The sequence below is a fragment of the Amborella trichopoda genome, chromosome 12 (genome assembly GCF_054954075.1).
Source record: "Amborella trichopoda isolate Santa Cruz 75 chromosome 12, AtrichopodaSantaCruz75HAP2 v2.0, whole genome shotgun sequence".
Lineage (NCBI taxonomy): Eukaryota > Viridiplantae > Streptophyta > Magnoliopsida > Amborellales > Amborellaceae > Amborella > Amborella trichopoda.
Window position 1 is genome coordinate 28,828,217 of NC_142347.1, and position 21,366 is coordinate 28,849,582.

The following is a 21,366-nucleotide window of genomic DNA, read 5'->3' on the forward strand; positions in this document are numbered from 1 at the left end:
AAAAGTGAATAGGGGGAATCTTGGATAGGAAAATGTGTTGTTATGGATTAAACCCATTTATATACATTGTACAAAGGCCAATTACCAAAGTTCTCTTGAGGGTGACAAGGAGTTGGCCTTTACATATATGAAAGGACAAAAGTCATATCTGTTAGGGTATATGGTGCAGCACACTTCAACTTTATGCTGCTGTTTTTTTTTTTCCATTTAACTTTTTATATCTGTTTCTATAAATTGAAAAATTGTGCCTTCTGGTCTATAAAAACTTCATACGTATATCTTGATTAAAATATTGATTATGTGAGGTTTCCTTGTATTATATTTCTTAATTTTCAATGCTTTGACCTATATGAGTAGTCATTGTCCTGTTTGCTTTCTGTGAGTTCTTTACCTCTACTCGTTGATCAATATATTGATTTCCTTGAAGCTTATCTTTGCAAGTTCAATGATGTTTCCTTACTAATGTGAACAGGCTCTAGATTCCCTTAACAAAGAATGCAATGAGCCGGCATTTTTTCTCCCACTTTTTTGTGGGATTTCCAGAGGTACTCTTTTGATGTTATTTGAACCTAGCGTCTAAATTTCCTTAGACAATCCATTGTGTTTTAATGCATCATTTCCTTTTGAGTCCACTTTGTTTGTGAAGTATTCTTTTTTACAAAGTTTATGGATGTATTCATTGGAAAATGTTTTCGTGTAGCCTGGCTGCACCAGATAACATGTAGCCTCACCTAAATCTCTAGTTCTTTGAATGGGTGAGGGCTCAAAAAACTCCAAAATCATCCTTATCCCCTCCAAAAACAATCTTCTGGAAAAAAAGAAAAAATCACTTCGAACTCTAAAACTGCTCTATCTCCACCCCCATCCCAAAATTAGATCTGAACCATACATTACAATGGACGGTAGGTCTAGGATTTTGGAGCCTTTTAGGAAGTCTATTTCTTTTATTATTATTGTTATTATTATTATTATTATTATTATTATATTATTATTATTATTATTATTATTATTATTATTATTATTATTATTATTTTTAATTGTGAATGGTTGCAGGTACTTTCAGATCCCTGAAAATGAAAATTGGTGATTAGGCTGCAACTACATGGGTTTATAAGCACACCCTTATTAGTTTATTAGTTTACTTCATGCATAAACGTCTTGTGGGGTAATGCAACAAACTTTATAATGGTTTAGCTGTTGAGATTATTGACCTCATTTTTTGCATATGTATTTTAATTGCTAACAATAAAAGGGCAAAAAAAATCAGTTCATTTAGCATATGAAGTCACATTTTCCATGAAGTGGTGCAACAAATAACAAAGAAAGAGGAAGATGATGAAGAAGAGGGGCAATTAGTATTGTTATTATTTTGTGTGTGCATATGGAACGAAGTGTGCTTTATTGGTACAATGAACTTCTTTCCAGATATGGGTATGCATCTTTGAACTTTCATGTCGCTTGAATGCTTCTTTGATCATTGGGAGGTCATAGGTTCTTTACGGGGCAGAACCTGAGGTACATTATTAGGGCATGGTATCGTCTCTGCCCTAGAAATGATACTTTGGAAGGAGATACTTTGGAAGGAGATATGTCAAAAGAAATAACATTATTGAAGTAGAATAATTCCTAGAGGAATTAATAGTTGAAATTAAAGAAGAGAAGAGAACAGTTAGATACGTTCTAAAGAGAGAAAGAGAGGAAAGAAAATAAAGAAAAAGAGGAGAGAGAGAGAGGCGTGTGAAAGAGAGAGAGAGAGAGAGAGTGGCATGGTGCTCTATTGTGACTCCACACCTCTTAGTTATATTAAATTGTAACTTAATTACAGACTATGGACAGTGCTGCCCGTACTTAGAGAAATAAGACAGAAAAGTCCTAAACAAACATAAAAGACAGTTCTGCCCATCAAATACAATAAAGCTTAATTCTTTTATTCCCAACACTCCCCCTTAAGCTGGTGCATATATATCTATCATTCCTAGCTTGCTTGTGATATTATGTAATCTGTCTCGCCCAACAACTTTGGTGAAGATATCTGCAAGTTGATCTTTAGACTTCACATGAGGAGTCTGAATGATCTTGGAAGCAACCTTCTCTATGTTGAAGTGACAATCTACTTCAATGTGTTTAGGCCTTTCAAGAAATATAGGATTTTCCTTGATATGAATGGCTGCTTCATTATCACAATATAGAGTCATGGGAAGCTTACTCTAACCCCCAAGTCCAAAGGAACACGTTTACGTCACATGTACCATGAGCCATTGCCCTGTATTTTGCTTCAGCAGTTGATCTTGCCATCATATCTTATTTCTTGCTTTTCCAAGTAACCAAGTTTCCCAAAATGAAGGTACAATAGCTAGTTGTGGATCTTCAATCAGTTTGGCAACCAGTCCAATCAACATCAGTGTAAACTGCAACGTCAAGATGCCCTTGATTGGAGAAAAATATTCATTTTTCTGGTGTAGACTTGAGATATCTTAATATTTTGTATGCTGCATCAGGGTGTGGTTTACGTGGTGCATGCATAAATTTGGCTGACCACGCTAACTGCATAAGAGATGTTTGGTTGAGTGATCGTGAGGTGTATAAGCTTGCTCACTATTCATCGATACTAATTAGGATCTTTGAGTAGGGTGAGCTACATCTATATAGGAGAAGCATATGGCATACTCTGGGAATTTACAAGCTCATAACTTACCCCAACTATGCACTTCTCAGTAGGCTTGCCCTGCAAAACCACTCTTAATGCACCAAGAGAAGGATGCTATGTAAGCACCCTGGCCCTTCTAGAGACCATAACAGCCTCTCCGGACACACTTTGCTTAAACAACACACTTTGATCAACCTATTGTTGGTGATTTATTGTATCGCTTATGATTCCCGAGACTTAAGAGGACCACAAGAGGTTCTTGTCTTACTAATGAGTTGTGACCTCCTAGCATAGCAACTCCAAGGGTTGCCTATTGCACTCTTTATGAATGCTAAAATAATTGTTCATTAATCTTCTTTTATTGTTGCTATCAGCGATTGAAAAGTTCTCAGTCCGACTTGGTGATTATCTGAGTTGGATTGGATTGAGAGCCAGGCTATTTGGTGTTAAAGAACCTCTGAACCACCCGAGTTTCCCATTTTTTTAATATATATATAAATAAATAAATACATATAAATAAAAAAAAAATATGTATATATATATAAATAAATATATATGTATATGTTATATATAAAAATTATGATAAATATGTATGTATATATATATATGTTATATATAAAAATTATGATAAATATGTATGTATATATATATATATATATATATATATAAATAAATAAATAAAAAAAAGTTCCACTGGTCCGACTCAAACTTGCCCGAGACAAACTAGGTGACTTGGGATTAGGAACCTAGAGAGTCCCTACCTGAGTCCGCCTTTTTTATCACTGGTTACGAGTCATTTATTTAAATGACGCATAGATTTGTCGATATCCCTTTCTACCAATTGCTACTATACTTTAAGAAAATGGTTGACACAAATGTGGTATCTGGGTTTGTTAGGATTCAAGTTACCATGCAGAAATCAAATTGTTTTTTTGATATTGGTCTTTCAGTGCAAGGAAGCAAGAATGTGTATTTTACTGTGGAGCATGCAACTCTTTGCCTACATTTATGGCAATAAAACCCTGTCTGTAAACAATAAAAATCTTCTCTACAAATTCTGATTCGATGTTGGACTTGTTTAATAGTCCTTCTAATGAAAAACCATAAGGTTTATAAACAAGTGCCGATATTTAAATTTATAATTCCTTGTTGTATTGTACTTATCACATATATGCTTGTGTTAGCTTTTGGTCTCCAGGCCCTTATATTAGTTTTATTCAGTAATTATTCGTTATATATGTTTCCCTAGCAGTTTTCTGTTGTATTCAAAGGCGCCACTTGGAGCAGATAAAACGAGCACTGCCTGCAATATTCTCTGTTTTGGAGTCTGCAACTTCCAAGTTAGGAGATGAAGTCAAGTATTCTTTGGAAGATTTGATGCAGAGAACGATGTCTATTGTGTTCTCTGTGCAAGAAGTTTGCAAAAATTCAGTTTGTGACATGCTTTTGGAAGGAAATTCTTTACCATCTATGTTTGGTTAGTTATAATGTTATCATATATTTTCCCTCACTTTTTTTTTTTGGTGGTCTTTTACAGGAGGGATGGAACAAAGAACAGCTTACTGCTTTACTTGGTGCTTGTGTGTTAGAACTTATGGTTGGCATTCTACCTTACATGGATTTGGCTTAGTGATGGTGGCATTGATTTTCTCCTGAGTTTCACCATTTTGAAGAACTTCTAATGGAAGCCTTTTGTCTTTTTCATCATTCCCTAGAATTGCCCTTGAATAACCTGCATCTTGCTTTGTTTTGGCTATCAGGCTATTATTTGCAGGGTCAGTGTTGCAGATGAATTTTCACGGGTATTTCCTTTTGTGTCACAACTGTCAGAGATCATTTCTTCTTGTAGATTATCATATCTTGGCCTATTAACTGGAAGTGAGTTTGATGCAATTGCCAACTTGACATTGAATGGTAAGTTTGAGCTTATCCTTCCGTATTTGGATCATTCTACCGACCAGGAATATGTGTTTGCAAATGAGTACCCTACATTCTGACTTATAATAACTTTTTTAGGTGTCATTGTTAAAATTTCTGAAATGCTAAAATAGTCCTTGACAGAAGTTAAATGTCCAAACTACCCCATCCAAATGATTGTGAATAGACAGTATACTCAGCTTCACCCTCCAGGTCAGTTGACTTTGCTTGTTTGTCCAGGGTCTTGGACTGTTCTTAGTAGGTGTCTCCATCAATTGCTCTGTCGAAGGAATATGTAATGTCTGGCTATCACCTGGCCTAGCCCTTTCATTATCGATGTTCTTAATCCTCACAAAAGATAAAGCAATGACTTATTAAATAGAAGAACCTCTGAAGAAAGTTCATAAGAGTGTGAAAACTTATTCACTAACCCTAATCAAGATATATAAAAGACAATGCAGTAAAACAATGGCATGTCAATGTGCACAAAACACGAAGCTATTATAGATCCGATATAGTTGATACTGTATATAACCAAGTCCAAGTGACAAACACTTTAAAATTTTTATACTTTGAAAATACGTGGACCTTATATCAAATATGACAATTATATACAATTTCCAACCACCAAACTTGGCTTCTCATACACTTAAAAGAAAAATTACAACTCTATAGGTCCCTTGACAAAGTCCAAACGCAAAATACTTGAAAGGAGATTGTAAATATACATGACAAATACTCAAGTGCTACAAAATACAACGCTACACAATTCCATTGCCAAATTATACATCACATTGAAATTACATCAAACACCTCAAATGCTGTGTCCTTCTCGACCAAAACAAACACTTACAAGTGCACATTAGATTTGATCATGGGAAGCCAAATAAGCGAGCTATTCTGCTAGTTTACGGCCAAGGTCTTAGCTACATATCATGGAATGACTACTCGGATGCCACCAAGATCTAGGCCAATTTCACATCATCTCAATGGGAAACAATTATCATTTAAACTACATCTTGTGGTAGAAAACAACATAACAGAGGCTCAAGAATTTGGATCCATAATGTGGGAAAAACCATATGAGAAAAGCTGCTCAAATGACTATCAATTTGGTGAAGAATTTAGTAGTATGGTCATGGGAAAAATTTGGCATAGTTTCCCATTAAATTTTTGCCAAATTAAATTATCGAGGGGGTGATTTAATTGACTGATTTGGTTAAAAAATATTAGAGAAATCATCACAAGATTTAAAAAATTCTCAATCAAAATCTCTCCAAAATGAGCTCAAACAACTAGGAATCAATGGCTCGTACCCTATGATGAATTTGAACTCAAGTACTCGTGAAACAAGGAGGCGAGGTGTTATGATACCTTGCTATAAATGGAGAATTACCGCCAACTTTGGTGAATAATTCCCCCAAAATGAATAACTAAGGAACTAGGATATCACCTCCAAGCTTAAGATGGAGCTTTAATGCAGCTTCAAACTTACTTTCTCTCACTTAATTCTCACACTTTTCTCCTTTATTTCTCACACAAGAATGTTCTCACAAATGAAGAGGGAGAACAAGGAAAATCATAAGGGGGTTTACCATTCTCTTCTTCTTTTCTTTCTCACTTAAAAACTTAATGTGGTGTAGAGAGAGAGCCAAAATGGGTGGTGTTTCACTTAGAGAGAGAGAGTCAAATGGTGACTTGGCACTTATGAGAGAGAATTCTACACATGAGTGAGCAAGATGTCTTTTTATAAGCTTGAGTAGTAGATGCTTCTAGATGAGTTAATTTTGGCAATTGAACAAGTTATCCATGGTATGAGAGAGGGCTCGATCCTAGCCACTCATCACTCATCATTCCATCTTGATTAATAGATGAGATTTAACACCATTATCCTCCTAATAAACCTTAAAATCATTGCAAATTTCCCATCATTAATCTTGAACTCAAATTCATACCAAATTCGATTTGCTTCCATAATTGCCCATGTTAACTCACTCAATTAAAATGAGAATATATAGGTATAGGTTATTCCTCAAGCAATTAGGCAAGCCTTCTAGAAGCAATTTGAATTTGAAGTTTTCCTCCAATTTCATGTGACTTTGGTGTGCACGGGTATCCAGTTAAATTATGTCACATAGGATAGGCAGTTATATGCATAATTCCATATGGACTTAAGGTTTCAGTTATAATATCCAACCCTATACCCTTGGGAGATCTCCCTATGTGCATATAATCAACAATCCCACGCAATAAACATGTGCTCAAATGTATTCTTCAATTTCTCAAAAATTCACTTGAAATTACACTATGAAGCACTTTATGACAAATAAACAAAAGACAAAAGGGTCAACCATGATGGTCCCCACGTCATCTTTATGAAGGCTTGGCGTGGACCCCTTCCCACGTGGCACCCATTAGCCATTTGGATGTCTTGTGTGGATTATAAACTCAAAAAAATCCAGAAATTTTTTAAAAATCCCCAAAAATCCTCCAAAGCATTTTCCATCATATTCACACCATTTGGCATCATATTCATTCTTTATGAGATAGAACATTGGGGCGGTCAAGAAATAATATGTCCATAGGATGAGTGTAGATGAGATAAGGATGTTGAGATGGATGAGTGACAAGACAAGAAAAGGATAGAATTCAGAAGGAATACATGTGAGGAAACTTAGGTGTCGTTTCAACAGGCTGTAAGATGGAGTAGACTTAGGTGGGCTAGCCATGTGTAGCGTAGACCTAATACAACATTGGTTAGGAGGTGTGATTTGGTTTAAGTGGAAGGCTCTAAAAGAGAAAGGGGAAGGCCTAAAAGGCTATAAATAGAAGTAATGAGAAAAGTTATGGGACTTTTGGTCTTACTGAGGGTATGACCCTTGATAGAGAAGAATGGATGAACCTGATTCATGTAGCTAACCCCAAATAATTGGGATAAGGCTTGGATGATGATAATGATTATGATAATAATATAATTATCAATGAGGGAAATTAGGATCCTAAGAGATGAAGTGGCATCCGAATACTCCACTCAGCTTGACTTGGAATCCAAAGTGACCTTCTCAGAATGACCCAACAAACCTATGACCCCAAGTATCTGGTAGGAGCTCATGCTTGGTTTATCAAAGTCAATCCAATTTGTGGCTTGGGACCCTCAGGTTGTAGTGGATTATAGGTGCACCCTTAAGGACATGCACTCTTGTGGTTGCGAGGGTCCTCTCTTGGCACATGTGCATTTCTCTTTCAGATGGATCAACATGGAAGAGTGACTTCCCATTTGAGACTATATATGCACATGCCATGAGAAGGTTCGAGGTCAGGGATTTAGGCTTATGTCTTCTCAAAGCCTTAGTTTTCTCATACAAAGCAATAATTACACCAAATACTTGAACGCATATCACCATAATTCTATCACAACCAATCTTAGCCAACATGGCATCAATTAATCCGACCTTGACTAGAGGTAACCCTCAACTCTCGTGGTGCCTCACACACATACACACACACACACACATACATACACACAACCGGCCTCATGACACTTGGGGTTATGTGACTCTTGGTCCCAATGCGTCAAGACTCTAGTCTAGAGTTACATCGACGATATCGCTCTAGTTCACTCCCACTGTAATCAAGAGCTATGAACATGTTGGGTTCAAGGCCTTGAAATACCATAACTCGAACAATAATACACTGCATATCCTCAACAATATATGTAATTACCTCTTTACCTGTAAACTATATGTCCCTGGCTTTCAAATTTCAGTTGTCTCCTCAACATTATAAATGTTAAATTAATTTTCACTCCAAAATTGTTAGTTGTTCTTTAGGACTTGTTGATTTCTATATGGTATTAGGGCAGGCAGAATCTGCAATGTTTAAATTCACAATTGAACAAAGTAATTGAAACAAGTAAAACTAAAATCAGTTTTCAAGTTAGGAAGTCGAGATCAACATCAGTTCAAGTAGCAAAAACCAGATTTTTATCAAGGGTGATAAATTGCATTATCTGCTGTTTTATGACATCAAAATGTAAGTTGAAAAATTTCTCACGAGGTTTGTGCCATGTCTACATCACAATCATTTCAAAGGAGATGAATAACACCATCCCAGCTCAAACTGCAGAAAATTCAAGGTTTCTATCAACAGGACTTAACATCCTTTGTGATTCTTAAAACGATTAAACCTTTTTGGTCATCCGAAAATCACATACTTATCCTTCTTTTGTCCAGAATTTTGTATATGTATATGTCCATATATTATAAATGAAATACTTAGATTCATTGATAAAAAGTAGAAAAACAACCAAATCTATAATCTATTTTGAAGCTGAAAAATTTCCACTAGGTTCATATTCTCCTTCCAATGTCTTCTAGAAAACATGCTTTTCGGGCTAACAGAAAACAAAGTGAAAGCAATGATTAGAGGTATTTATGTCATTTAAACTTGGAATCTGAGGGATTCTTTGTTTTCAGCTGTTGTTGAGCACTACTGGTTTGCATATTTTCTTTGCTTATATTGCTCTTGCACTCGATTTACATAGAGCAAGTTCGTTCTTGTGGCGCTTCGCTTTTCCTTTTCCTCTTTGAGCACTTTATACATCTGATTGATGGCTGCGAAGGGTGCATGTGAGAATCGTGGCCCAAGGGGTAGGAATGCGGTGAATGCCGTGACTGTTGAGATGTTACAAGGGATGCAAGAACAGATCCAGCAACTTACCCAGTTGGTTATGGCTGTGATGGGCAATGATCATGAAAATGGAAGTGAGAGAGGCTTTGGTCGAGTTTGGGGGGTAACGAATAATTTGGATCATCTTGCTCAAAGAGAAAATGAGAGCTCTAGCCATGAAAGTTGGGCAGAAACTGATGGGTCTAATGGGCGGGATGTGAGAGCACAATGATGGGAAGATCGCATTGTAAGTGCTTTACAAAATAACGAAGAGTATGGTGTTCATGTTCAAATTGCAGAGTTTGATGGGGAAATGGAGGCTGAAGAGTTTCTAGACTGGTTGAACAAGATCGTGAAATTAGGGGTAAGGGAAAGGTTAGAAGATGGGACAAGATGAAGGACAAATTGAAGGCTCAATTTTTGCCGTGGGACTATGAGCAAACTTTGCATCAAAAGGTACAAAATCTGTGTCAGCTGGAGAAGACTGTGAAGTACACTTAAGAATTCCATTGACTCACATTATGGAGTAATTTGGGGCGAGAGTGAACCCAAAGAGTCAGCCGGTATGTGAATGGTCTATGGTTGGCGAGAAGACTGTGAAGTACACTTAAGAACTCCATTGACTCACATTAAGGAGTAATTTGGGGCGAGAGTGAACCCAAAGAGTCAGCCGGTATGTGAATGGTCTATGGTTGGTGATACAAGATCAGATGGGACTGCATTGACTCTATAAAGTAAATGGTGCATATCAGCTTGTCTTAAAGGTGGAAGCCCAACTTACCCACCAAACCTCTTAGGAAGATGGGGAATAGTGCAACATCTAGCCGTGGAAGCAATGTCACTTCTGGTGGGCGGGTAGCAGCCCCCATATGTTCTAACAACCATGCAGATCCTAATAATGGTAGATGCGGTCAAGGTCAAGGCAATTTACAAGGGGGAATCAAATGCTTTAGGTGTTTGGAATTTGGGCTGCGGTCGAATGAGTGTCCAAGAAGGAGAAATGAAGGTCAAGCCAATCTAGCGGAAGACCATGATGTAGCAATTGAAGAGAACTTGGAACACAATGGAAGATGAAACTCAGCCTGGAGAAGTTCACGCGTCTCTTGATATTGAAGTGGAAGGACTTGAGGGCGGCATGGTTGGCGAAACGCTTGTCATCTGATGATCTATGTTGGCACCGCTGGTCAAAACAAGTGATGATTGACTTCATAAAAATATTTTTAGAACCCCCTGTACAGCTGGAGGAAAATTTTGAAAACTAATCATTGATAGTGGGAGTAATGAAAATATGGTGGTTCAAGAGATGGTAGACAAGCTCAAACTCAAGACTATGAAGAACCGACAACCTTATTGTATTCTTTGGTTCAACAAGGGAACGAGGTAACTGTATCTTCAAAATGCCTAGTAACTTTCTCAATTGAAACTTCCTTTGAAGAATCAATGTGGTGTGATTGGTCCCCATGGAGTCGTGCCACATCTTATTGGGTCGTCCTTACAATATGATCAGAGACTGGTTCATGGGGTTCCTTTGAAAAGAAAGGTTCCCTACTGGCACTTTGAAGAACAAGAAGGTAGGTCTATGCAAAGTACTACACAAGTTTGGAGAAACTTCTTATTAAATTGAGCTTCTCCAAGACCTAACGTGGCTGATCTTTATAGTTGTCTTGGTAAAATGGAGCTCGAAATGGAGTTCGTCAAAGGCGAGTTGCAAGATCAAATTCCGAGTACATCAAGAGAGAAAGTTGAAAGGGTGATTAAAGTCAGAGAAATCAAAACTCGAATTAGCACTTACTATCGATATCTTGTCAAGTGGGTGGGGAAACTTGATTCTAAATACTCATGGATAAATGCAGAGAAATTCATGGAGATAGATGCCAAGAATGTCAAGCTGCAAAAGGGAGGACTCTCATGGAGGCAAGTTCCTTTTAAGGGGTGTAGTATGATGCAAAAAAAATAAAAAAAAGGTTGGGTTGAAAACCCGATATGGCGGCCCAACATTCCTATTCTTTAGTTTCTTTTAAGTTGTTTAGTAGATGGGCGGGGGGGAAGGGGGGCGGTGCGGGGGGTGGGGTTTAGAATTTTTTGGGATTTTTGGTGGTTTATTATTGATTTAAGGGTTATGTCTGATACTATTTGAGACTCTTTTGGGATTTTAAAGGAGGCTAAAATTATACTTATTTTTAATTTCTATTCAATTTTAGAGGATGTATATTTTGATTTTAGTTTTAGGATTTTAAGTTTTTTTTGGGATTCCAAGGTTTTCTTATATTTTCTTTATTTACTATTCACGAGTACTATTCATGGTACTGTTTACATGTACTTTTCATGCGTTGCTATTCATGCGTTATTGTTCATAGGGGTATTTTTGGAATTTTAGTATTGGTTTAGGAGTGATTTAGAGTCTTAAATGTTTACTTGGATTTCAAGTTAAACTAGGATTTCATAGGCTTATAAAATGTTGGATGGCATATTTTAGGAGGCATATGTTATGAGAATGAATTTTATTTTATGAAAGAAGAAAGTTCTTATTTAGGCTTGATTTACAACTATTTTCTTTCTCCATTATTGATGATTTTACTTGTTTAAGGTTCAGGAAAAGGGTGGATTTAACTTCCTACCTTTTCCTTCCTGCATCAAGTGGTATCAAAGCATGGTTCGAGAACGGCATGAGATTGCGATGGCTTGTCGAGGAGGTCTTAACCATAGGGACACCAATCTGACCCAATTATGCATCAACAACTTGATGGAGAGGGTTACAGAGCTATTTCTGCGCAAGCGGGGCCAAACAACAAGATGCCTTAAATGAAGAGAAATCTACGTGGATAGATCCAATCGTAATGGTTTTTATGGAGAATGGCGCGAATAAGAGTCCGACTCAAAGTTGGAGTGAAATGATGAAGTTGCCTTCAATGACCCATTCTATGCATGCGCTCCGCATTGGGAGCCTCATGTTCAGGAGAATAAATCATGGAATTTAGTTGATCTAAATGATTTGAAGGAGAATGAGGTTGACTTTGGCGTTAAGTCATATAAAAAAAAAAATGTAGATTGAGATTTGCCACCAATTTTCAATACATATGTAGATGATGAACAAGATCTTGTAAGAAATCCAGTCTATGATGATGATCAAGATTATGTGGGTGAACCGATCTTTGACGAAGAAAAAGATGAAGATTTTAAGGATATCAAAGAGGTGGAACATTAAGGAGATCTTGGGCATTGGAATCAGAGTAGTGCAATGGAAGTGTGGTCAACTCATAATTTCCAAATTGTGGCCCTGATTTCAGAGAGTTATGAAATAGATGTTGAGAAAGCCTCTAAAGTACAGAAATTTAGATTTGGAGTTTCCTACGATTTTCAATGGGAGCTCAAGAATAGCTGAATTGGATAAATTTGTATCAATTCTTCAATATACATATTAGAATCCATTACTTATGGAATTTTTTTTACTACAAATAGTATTTGAGCTAACAAAGAAGAAGAAGGTTAAATAATGCAGTTTTGATGCTGAATTCATCTTAGCACATTTCAAAACTCGAGGACGAGTTTTCTCCAACTAGAGGAGAGTAATGGAGGGAAAAATTATACTTATTTTTAATTTCTAATCAATTTTAAAAGATGTATATTTTGATTTTAGATTTAGAGTTTTAAGTTTTTTTTGGGATTCTAAGGTTTTGTTATACTTTTTGTATTTACTATTCATGGTACTGTTCATGCATACTGTTTATGCGTTACTGTCCACAAGGGTATTTTTGTAATTTTAGTATTATTTTAGGGGTATTTTAGAGTTTTAATGTTTATTGGGATCTCAAGTTAAATTAGGGTTTCATAGGCTTATAAAAGGTTGGATATTATATTTTGGGAGGCATATGTTATGAGAATGAATTTTACTTTATGGAAGAAGAAAGTTCTTCCCTTGGCTTGATTTACAGCCATGTTCTTTTTCCATTATTGCCGATTTTACGTTTTTAAGGTTCAGGAAAAGGGTGAATTTAACTTCCCACCTTTTCCTTCTTATATTAGATTTACTTTTATGTGACGGATTATGTTGGATATTTGTCAATCTTTTAACTTTGGGTAAGATTTTAGGGTTGACATTAGATTGAATGAATGACTAGGATTTTGTAGGAACTCTTAGGTTTCTTTGGGTGTTTTAAGTACTAGTTCCATGGGAGAAAGAGGGACTTTTGGTTTTGGAGAAGATTTTTCTTAAGAGCAAGGCTCCCCACTAGCTAGGGCTTGTGAGACTGGATGTGAGGACGTAGAAGTTTGAAGCTCCAGGTCACTTCAATCACCTTGTTGCAGCTAATCGGTGCGCAAGGACCAATCATTCCTTTGATGAACTGCTGTACTCCTTTTTTCAGCAATGATTAGAGGTATTTATGTCATTTAAACTTTGAAACTGAGGAATTTTTGTTTTGGGATGTTGTCAAGCACTCATATTACAGGTTTGCTTATTTTCTTTGTTTATATTGCTCTTGCCAGTGTTTCAAAAAGCGCTAGGCGGGCGCCCAGAACCTGTGCGGCCCAGGTGAATCCAAAAAGGATACCCATTTGAATTGAAAAAGGATATATAGTATAAAAACTAAAAAATAGGTATTTAGGGCACTTACTTTGAGTTTGATTGCTCGATCTTCAAACTTCCACCTCAAAGATGCTTATAAGGTAAGGACTCAAAACAAAAAGAATTTTCGCCTCTGGGCAAGGCGCCCGTCTAGGCGGTTTCGTACCGCCTAGGCGAGGCGCAGGCCCTGGGCGCCCACCTTGGCAGGTTCCAGGGTCTGCCGCCCAGATTGGCCGGCCTTCTGGACCTCTTAGGCGCTAGGCGGTCCGCTTTTTGAATCACTGGCTCTTGCACTCAATTTACATCAGTTCTCTAGTACATGCAAGTCTCATTTACCGTCATTTAGGAATACAGTGAATAATAAGCTTATTTCTTCGATCGACTCTCCTTTTCTCTGTGGCCTTAATTTAATAAAATTTCTTAGTTCAGTCCATCAGGCACTAGTTTCTTCATTTACTCATCAACATGTACCTTTCCTGATGCTTATTTTTTAAGTTTGCAGAGGATGAGGATTTCATGAAGTGTTTTTCCCATGTGAGGCTTGGAGCTTCTCTAGCAGGTTTGTATTGCCTCCTTGCTAACATATTCTGAGTTTTTTTTCAGAATTTGGTCATTATAGAATCGGTGTTGATTCACTAACTATTGTTTAGAATGCCATGAATGTATTGTGTGTGCTCAGTCATATGGGGCTATATTTATGATGAAGTTGCAAAAGCTGCCGGTGAAGATTTTGGGAGTGTTAGGAACAGAATTCAAATTTGTCAAAGCGAAAGATGGAAAGCACTTTGCATATTCAGAGACTTGCTTTCCTCTTTGCTTTACTCATTTAAACTAAAAAGTCATGCCATTGACTTTATACTTAGCATTTTGGAGGGCAATTTTCCTAAAAAATGCTATGATCAAAGTGCTGAGCTTTCCTCCAGCATGACTAGTCTCTTTGCTTTGCTACAGGTGGGCTTCTAGCTTTATTTTCCATTTCATTATTTTTTCCTTCCTTTTCTGTATGTAAAAAGGGGTTACAATACATCAAAGAGCTCCATGCCATTAGGCTTTGAGTTTTCAACCCATCATAAGATATAATTGTTTTCTTACATTGCAATTGGCAAAGGCAAATTTCAGGCTGTTCAAATAGTCATGGTTTATGCTCCAGATCCAGTGTTACGAAAGAAAGCTTTCACTGCTCTAAAGTGGGTAAGCATTTGAGAACTGCCTAAAATGGCTGCTGTTCTTCAATATGCATTTCTCACATGTGCTCTACTATCTATAATGTGGTTTTGTCTGAACTTCTTTAAAACTAAATGTACTCTTGTTCACTAAGTTGTATGAATAAAAAGGTTATTTGGCAGTTGTGATAGCCTGTTGCATTGTTTCAAAATGCGGCCCTCCTAGTGCCTACGCAGGCTAGGGGGGCCTGGGGGCATTGCCTAGGCATGTTGCCAGGAAAAGGCGGCACTTCTGGGCATTGGCTTCCGAGGCACCTAGCTCTGGGCGTGTAGCTAGGGACTGCGCCTGCCCAGGGGCGAAAGGGGTTTTCGTCCTTTTCCTTCTAAATAAGGGGGGAAGAGAGAGGGGGGGGGAGGGGGTTAGGTTCTTATGTGACCTAAACGCCTTTTGTGGCTTTTCAGAGTAAGAAAAACTTGAAAAAAACCACATTTCCCTCAGAATCTTGAGAACTCCAAAAAAAAAAAAAAAAACTTAGGCTACCCAGATTAGCAGCTGCCTAGGCCCTAGGCAGCCGGGAACCTCCTGGCCGCCTAGGCACCATGCGGAATTTTTTAGAACACAAATCCGTGGTTCATGCTGTTTGTAGCAAAACGATTGTGTTATTCTTTTAAGGGAAAATAATGTATATATCTGTTATAGTTATCGTTATTACGGGATTACCTCCAAGTTTATGTTATTACACCTATAGCTATTTTTTCACCATCCTGACAATATTTTTTTAAAAAGATGGAAATGCTAATTTTCGGTTTTTCAAAAACTGAAAATTTTTATATTTTTGGTTTTGTCAAAAAAATTTAATAATTTTCAGATTTTGAAAATCTGAATTTATATGAAAAGGCAGAATAATCTGAGATTTTCTTTTGCGTTAATTCATTAAGTTTCAAACACTGACCTTGAAAATTGGATATTTCTTGAGAATTAATTAATTCCAGTGATTTTTAAGCAATTCTTTGGACTTTTTCGTGAAGATGCGATTCACATAAGATCACACCAGTAAGCAGCGGTGAAGTTACATTTTTTTTTTCTGGCTAAATTACCTCTTATATTCAAGGATTTTTACAGAACTTCCTCTCTATTTCCAGATGGATTAAAGCTATGTTTCAAAATCCACATTCTGATGTATGAGCATTGGTTCAATGATTTTTTCGGAATTGCCTCTTTATTTGCGGAACGGCTTTGGGTTCATCCTATTTTAGTGAATTGATTTGTGTTTGAAACTTAATGCAGTAACACAAATGCGAAATCTTGGATTATTCTGCCTTTTCATATAAATTCGGATGTTCAAAATTTGAAAATTATTAAATTTTGGTTTTTGAAAAACCGAAAATGGGCATTTCCGTCATTTTTTTAAAAAATTGTCAGGATGATAAAAAATGGATATAAGTCTAATAACGGGAACTTGGAGGTAATCCCTTAATAACGGTAAATAGAATGGATATATACATTATTTTCCCTTCTTTTAACAATTTCAAAGCAATTGACAATAACATGAAGAGAAAGACAATGCACATGATTTATGATTGTGGTGAAAGATATGATAATGATTTGTATCATTGATGTTCTTCTCTGTCCAAGTGACTTTATGAAAAAGTAAATCCCATTCATTTGTTAAAGTTTCTATCAGGTTCTTCGAGAGCTTCCACCTAATCAACGTTTTGACATGTTTAAAGCTCTTTTCACAAACAGCGAGTATCCATCAATGGTAAGATTGAATGTTAGTGATGTTGCTTTATAGGGATATCATTTTTGTCATGGTAAACGTTTTTAATTCTTTCTATCCAGACCGCATTGCTATTAGATCTTGTCAGAGAGGAAGTTTTGGATGAAGCCACTTCCATGAATCGTGAGAAGTATTCTACACAAAATAATGAAAGCATCAAAGGTGATGAGGACTCAGTTCAATGTTCACCCTTTTGCAGTCAGGATGTTCTAGAGCTGGTAGAGTTGGTCTTGAGACCTCCAAAAGGGGGGCCCCCTGAGCTTCCCGAGCAATGTGATGCGGTAATTGCCATCTTGTTTTTGATCTATAAATATGAGTTCTAAGGTTTTGTTCTAGCCAGAGTTCTTTGGATGAATAAATTAGTCCTATTTGCAGTAGTAACAACTTGCATCAAAACAAGTTCCTTTGTTGCATCTGTGGATAATTATTTTACTGTTTTATGGTGGATTGAGTCTACTAACAGAACTAGTAATAATCTGCAATTTTCTTTTGCCTTGCAAAAGTCGTCAATTTTGATATCCTTTCGTTTTCTTCCTTTTTCCTTCTTTATTGAATATTTATACTAGCAGCTATGTTGAGCTTCTTCAATTTATTGCATATTAAATGGAAATGCAAATTGAACAAGAAGTGCGTGACATCACTAGCATGCTTTTGCTATCTGCACCTTGTGCATGGATGGAAATTCTAGCTCCTTACTAGTTTTGATTTTTCCACTCCTTGATGTGGGTGCAGATAGCAAAAACATGTGCACAAAAAGAAACTCTGTAGGAAATTGTACCTACTAAAAAGAAGTATGTGGTATACTTTGCTAGGTATTCTTCTTTATGCATATGGCTCATTTATTCTTGTTTCTAATGATGCAGATCTCATCTGCTCTCAATTTGTACAGATTTCTTGTAATGTTGGAAACATCAGGTGAAGTTAGGGTCTCTTGGTTTTGGAGCTGTATCTAGTTTCTGTTTTGAGTTTTGAAAACAGAGGATTATAAGCTCTGCATGCTTGTGGCACACTTGCTTTGCAAATCTATTTCTGAAGTAATCTTGTTCATGCTTAAACTCTGCAAATTGGCTTTATAATTTTATTTTATTTTCAAAATTAGAGTCACTGAATATTTCTGCATTTAGTTTCTTGGAGAACACACAATATTTCTTCTTTTGATGATGTAAAACACACAATATTTCTTTTTTTGATGATGTAAAACATACAATATTTCATTGGTCCATAACTCCATATTTTCAGAACAAGTTTGTATAGAAATTTAAATGGTGTAGCTCTGTGTTTCTTGTATTGCAGGGAAAGCAAACTACAAAGGTGTGATTTCAAGAAGCAATTTGCAAAAGGCTTACACAGAATGGCTTCTTCCTCTACGAACTCTAGTTTCAGGTACTTTAGCTGAAAATGAGAAGGACCGCAGTGACATTGCTATCAGCATTAGCTGTTCCATAAATCCTGTTGAATTTCTTCTGTATCACTGCCTTGAATTAGTAGAAGACTGCCTAAAACACTCTAGAGCATGATTTAGTTGTATTCATGGGCTTAGAATTCCATAGAAATTTGTTGAAGAAGGGAGCAGTGGCTCTTGCACCATCCTTTGGATGTTCCCTTAAATGTGTATATCATTGAGCAGTGGCTCTTGCACCATCCTTTGGATGTTCCCTTAAATATGTATGTCATCCATTGGAAGATCATCATGATCATCATCATCCTCAGAATATTTTCCCAACTATTCGGATTTGGCTACACGAATCCTGATCCGTCATCCTGTTCTATCAAGGGTCATACCTTCAGTAAGGCTACGTTGGAAGATGAATGAAAACCAAAGTGACTTCTTTCATGCCTCATATGTTATCTCAGGATTCTTTACTCTATTATGGAACTGTGTGGCTTTAGATCATTGTTGCATGTGATTGAAATGGAGAGGTTGTAAGGTTAAGTTTGTAAATGGGTTTGATAGCACATTGTCTTGGGGGGCACTTCGAAGTTCAAACGTTCTTGCCCTGTGTTGATGCTTAATTAGATGGCCCATTAATTAGATGGGTTGGGCTTGTGCATGGGCTTGAATGTGAGCTCATTAGGTGAGGAAACATCACGAATTAATAAATGATCTACAAATCTGCAATTTCAGTTTCAGGCTTAATATTCAATGCGCCTCCTGCTTACTTCGAGAATTTTGAATCCTAAAGAAATATCATGGGTTCTAATCAACGAAGGAAGAATATCTGGTGTTTCTAGCTGATATTCAATTTCACAAAATATCAACGGGCAAGGACATTTTTGCCGATTTACAATTTCTACGCATCTTGTCATTATGGTTTCTTCACTCCATGTAATGGACCTTGCATTTATGTTAGGGTGCGTTGGCATGCGGATGCATCCGTAGCTGTAGAGGTAAGGTGCACCTTCAAATTTTTTCATGGTATGTAATTTTGATGTAAAATCTTCTTAGGATTATCTCAAAATCTATTTTTATATCTAATTATAAAATTTTAAATTTTAAAAATGATTAAAATCAAGTAGATCCATAAACATATGAAAATCTTGAAAATGGACGGTGTAGATAATATGTTGTAAAATTTACTATTTTTGAAACTTAAAATCTTTTTATTTTTCATGGTCATACGTCTCGATGTCGAGATGATCAATCAAAGGTTTTTCAACATTAAAACTATTTTTTCCGATGGATTTTTGACGTGCATTTGTAGTTCTACATTATAAGGTTGCATCTTTATATAAACTTTTTCTTTTGTGTTAACGGGGCCTTTTTCCCTCAATTCAGGACTCGAACGCAGCTAGACACACAAGCACAATTTATTTTTAATTTTGTATACAAATTATATGAATATGAAATTTGGTACGTGCCATCATCTTATTGGGACGCATCTATAAAAAATATTAAAAACAATTTTTTGATAAAATATAATGATTAAAATACCTTTTAAATCTTTTAAAGGTATTTTGTTCATTTTATTTTATTAGAAATATTTTTTTATATTTTTCGCTAGTGCCATTTAAATAGAGGATTGAAGCTCACACATGGCACCACTTTCAAATAAAAAGAGAGGAATGCAAAGGAAAAAAAAAGAAAAGAAAAAAAAAAAGAAAAAGAAAAAGAAAAAGAAAAAGAAAAAGAAAAAGAAAAAGAAAATCCTTTAATTAAGCTACCCTATGACCATGTCCTATACTTCTAGGACTTCTTTTCCCCAGTAACTAACTGTACATGGAAAGCAGAATATTCTTATGAAATGAAACTCATCATGTTTACTGTGATATAATAAAACTAAAGTAGGTATGCTCTTTCTTATACAAGGAAAAACTATGAAAATTTTAAACTTGTCCACTACAAATGGAGTGTCACATCTCCAAGGCACCAGACAAATCTCTCCCTTGGTGGCAAGTTGTGAACGCAGACCACAGGCCAAGGGACAAAATTGCTCTCAAATGCGATATGATGTTTCTAATGTTCATATTTTAATATTTCTGGAGGAACTTTTATGCTCTTTTCATTCTTAGTTAGCCCTAGGATATGGGCCCCTTGCTCTTGTTTAAATAAAAAGTGAGCAATTTGTCATGTTATACGACAGGTTAAGAGACAATGTTAAATGATAAAATAAAATGAAAATTTCAAATGAGATCCTATTTAAATGCGACCAATTCTAAACACATTTATAAGCCTAGGTCGCTCTAAATGAATTTTTCTATTTTGATCCCTGAATTTGTAGCAAAAAAATTAAAACGACCAGTGATGAATTGTCCAAAAACAAAATCTACATAATAGTTTATTTTTGAGATTGAGTAGAATCATTTTTTTCTTTTCGTTTTATTTTTTTCTCTGGATTTATGATTGTATTAGATTCATGATTGTATTGGTGGAGATCCGTGAATTCTAAAATTTCAAGTCAAATTCCATGTCGGAAATGGATTTTTAAAGGAAATCGCAGTTGAATAAGTTCGTCAAATGGACCGAAACCCATTCCTAGTATGAAGAGCTTCAAGTCTCTCTTTTGCACATCTCATACATATTGGAAAAATCAAATGCATCTGGTGTGAATAACCTAAAGCATTTTGTGAAGGTAAGGAATGTCAGTGATGTGAAGGGAAAGTATATATTGTATATTTGGTTAATATGGAAAGTTTATATTTTAATATGTATATTTGGGAAGGGTAGATATAATATCTTGTATTTATGATAAATCTGGATATAATAATTATTTTTATATTTTCTCATTTATAATTTGTCTATAAAAGACAAATCTATATATTCATATGATAAGTCTATATATTCATATAATCAATGAACACAGGGAGTCTCTTCAGAAAAACCTGAGACTTTTTTTACATGGTATCAAAGCCAGATTCATTTTTGTTATGTCCATTCATCATCTGAGCTCGCACTTTTGATCTGAGCTCTCTACCAAGTCGTGTTTCGACTCTCTGACCTGTTTCTCTGTCGAGTCGTGTTTCGACTCTTTGATATGTTTCTTTGACGAGTCGTATTTCAACTATCTGATTTGTTTGATCTCCTTTGCCTCGTCTCGTATCTTCCGAATCCACTGTCTGTCATCAATTTCTGTTAAGCATCTCTTGACAGGTTTTCAATGTGTTTTTATTTTTCTGGCCATCGCATAC

At 36.1% G+C, this 21,366-nt stretch overlaps 1 protein-coding gene across 13 annotated transcripts in view; it reads left to right on the forward strand.

Moving 5' to 3' along the window:
* Window positions 1-18,581, forward strand: part of ALF4 (aberrant root formation protein) — a 33,797-nt gene extending 15,216 nt beyond the window's left edge. For 2 of the 13 annotated variants that reach the window (XM_006848752.4, XM_088854181.1), the window contains 11 exons: window positions 473-545; window positions 3,900-4,078; window positions 4,185-4,244; window positions 4,408-4,561; window positions 14,299-14,355; window positions 14,476-14,747; window positions 14,916-14,987; window positions 16,645-16,722; window positions 16,803-17,021; window positions 17,604-17,655; window positions 18,034-18,581. In XM_006848752.4, coding sequence (XP_006848815.3) covers window positions 473-545; window positions 3,900-4,078; window positions 4,185-4,244; window positions 4,408-4,561; window positions 14,299-14,355; window positions 14,476-14,747; window positions 14,916-14,987; window positions 16,645-16,722; window positions 16,803-17,021; window positions 17,604-17,655; window positions 18,034-18,257 — 1,440 coding nt within the window. In that variant the 3' untranslated portion in view covers window positions 18,258-18,581. Of the gene's footprint in view, window positions 1-472; window positions 546-3,899; window positions 4,079-4,184; window positions 4,245-4,407; window positions 4,562-11,288; window positions 13,609-14,298; window positions 14,356-14,446; window positions 14,748-14,915; window positions 14,988-16,634; window positions 16,723-16,802; window positions 17,022-17,603; window positions 17,656-18,033 lie in introns of those variants that run through there. The other 11 variants (XR_016046149.1, XR_016046148.1, XR_016046146.1 and 8 more) reach the window with 11 other exon arrangements.
* Window positions 18,582-21,366: the final 2,785 nt, after the last annotated feature.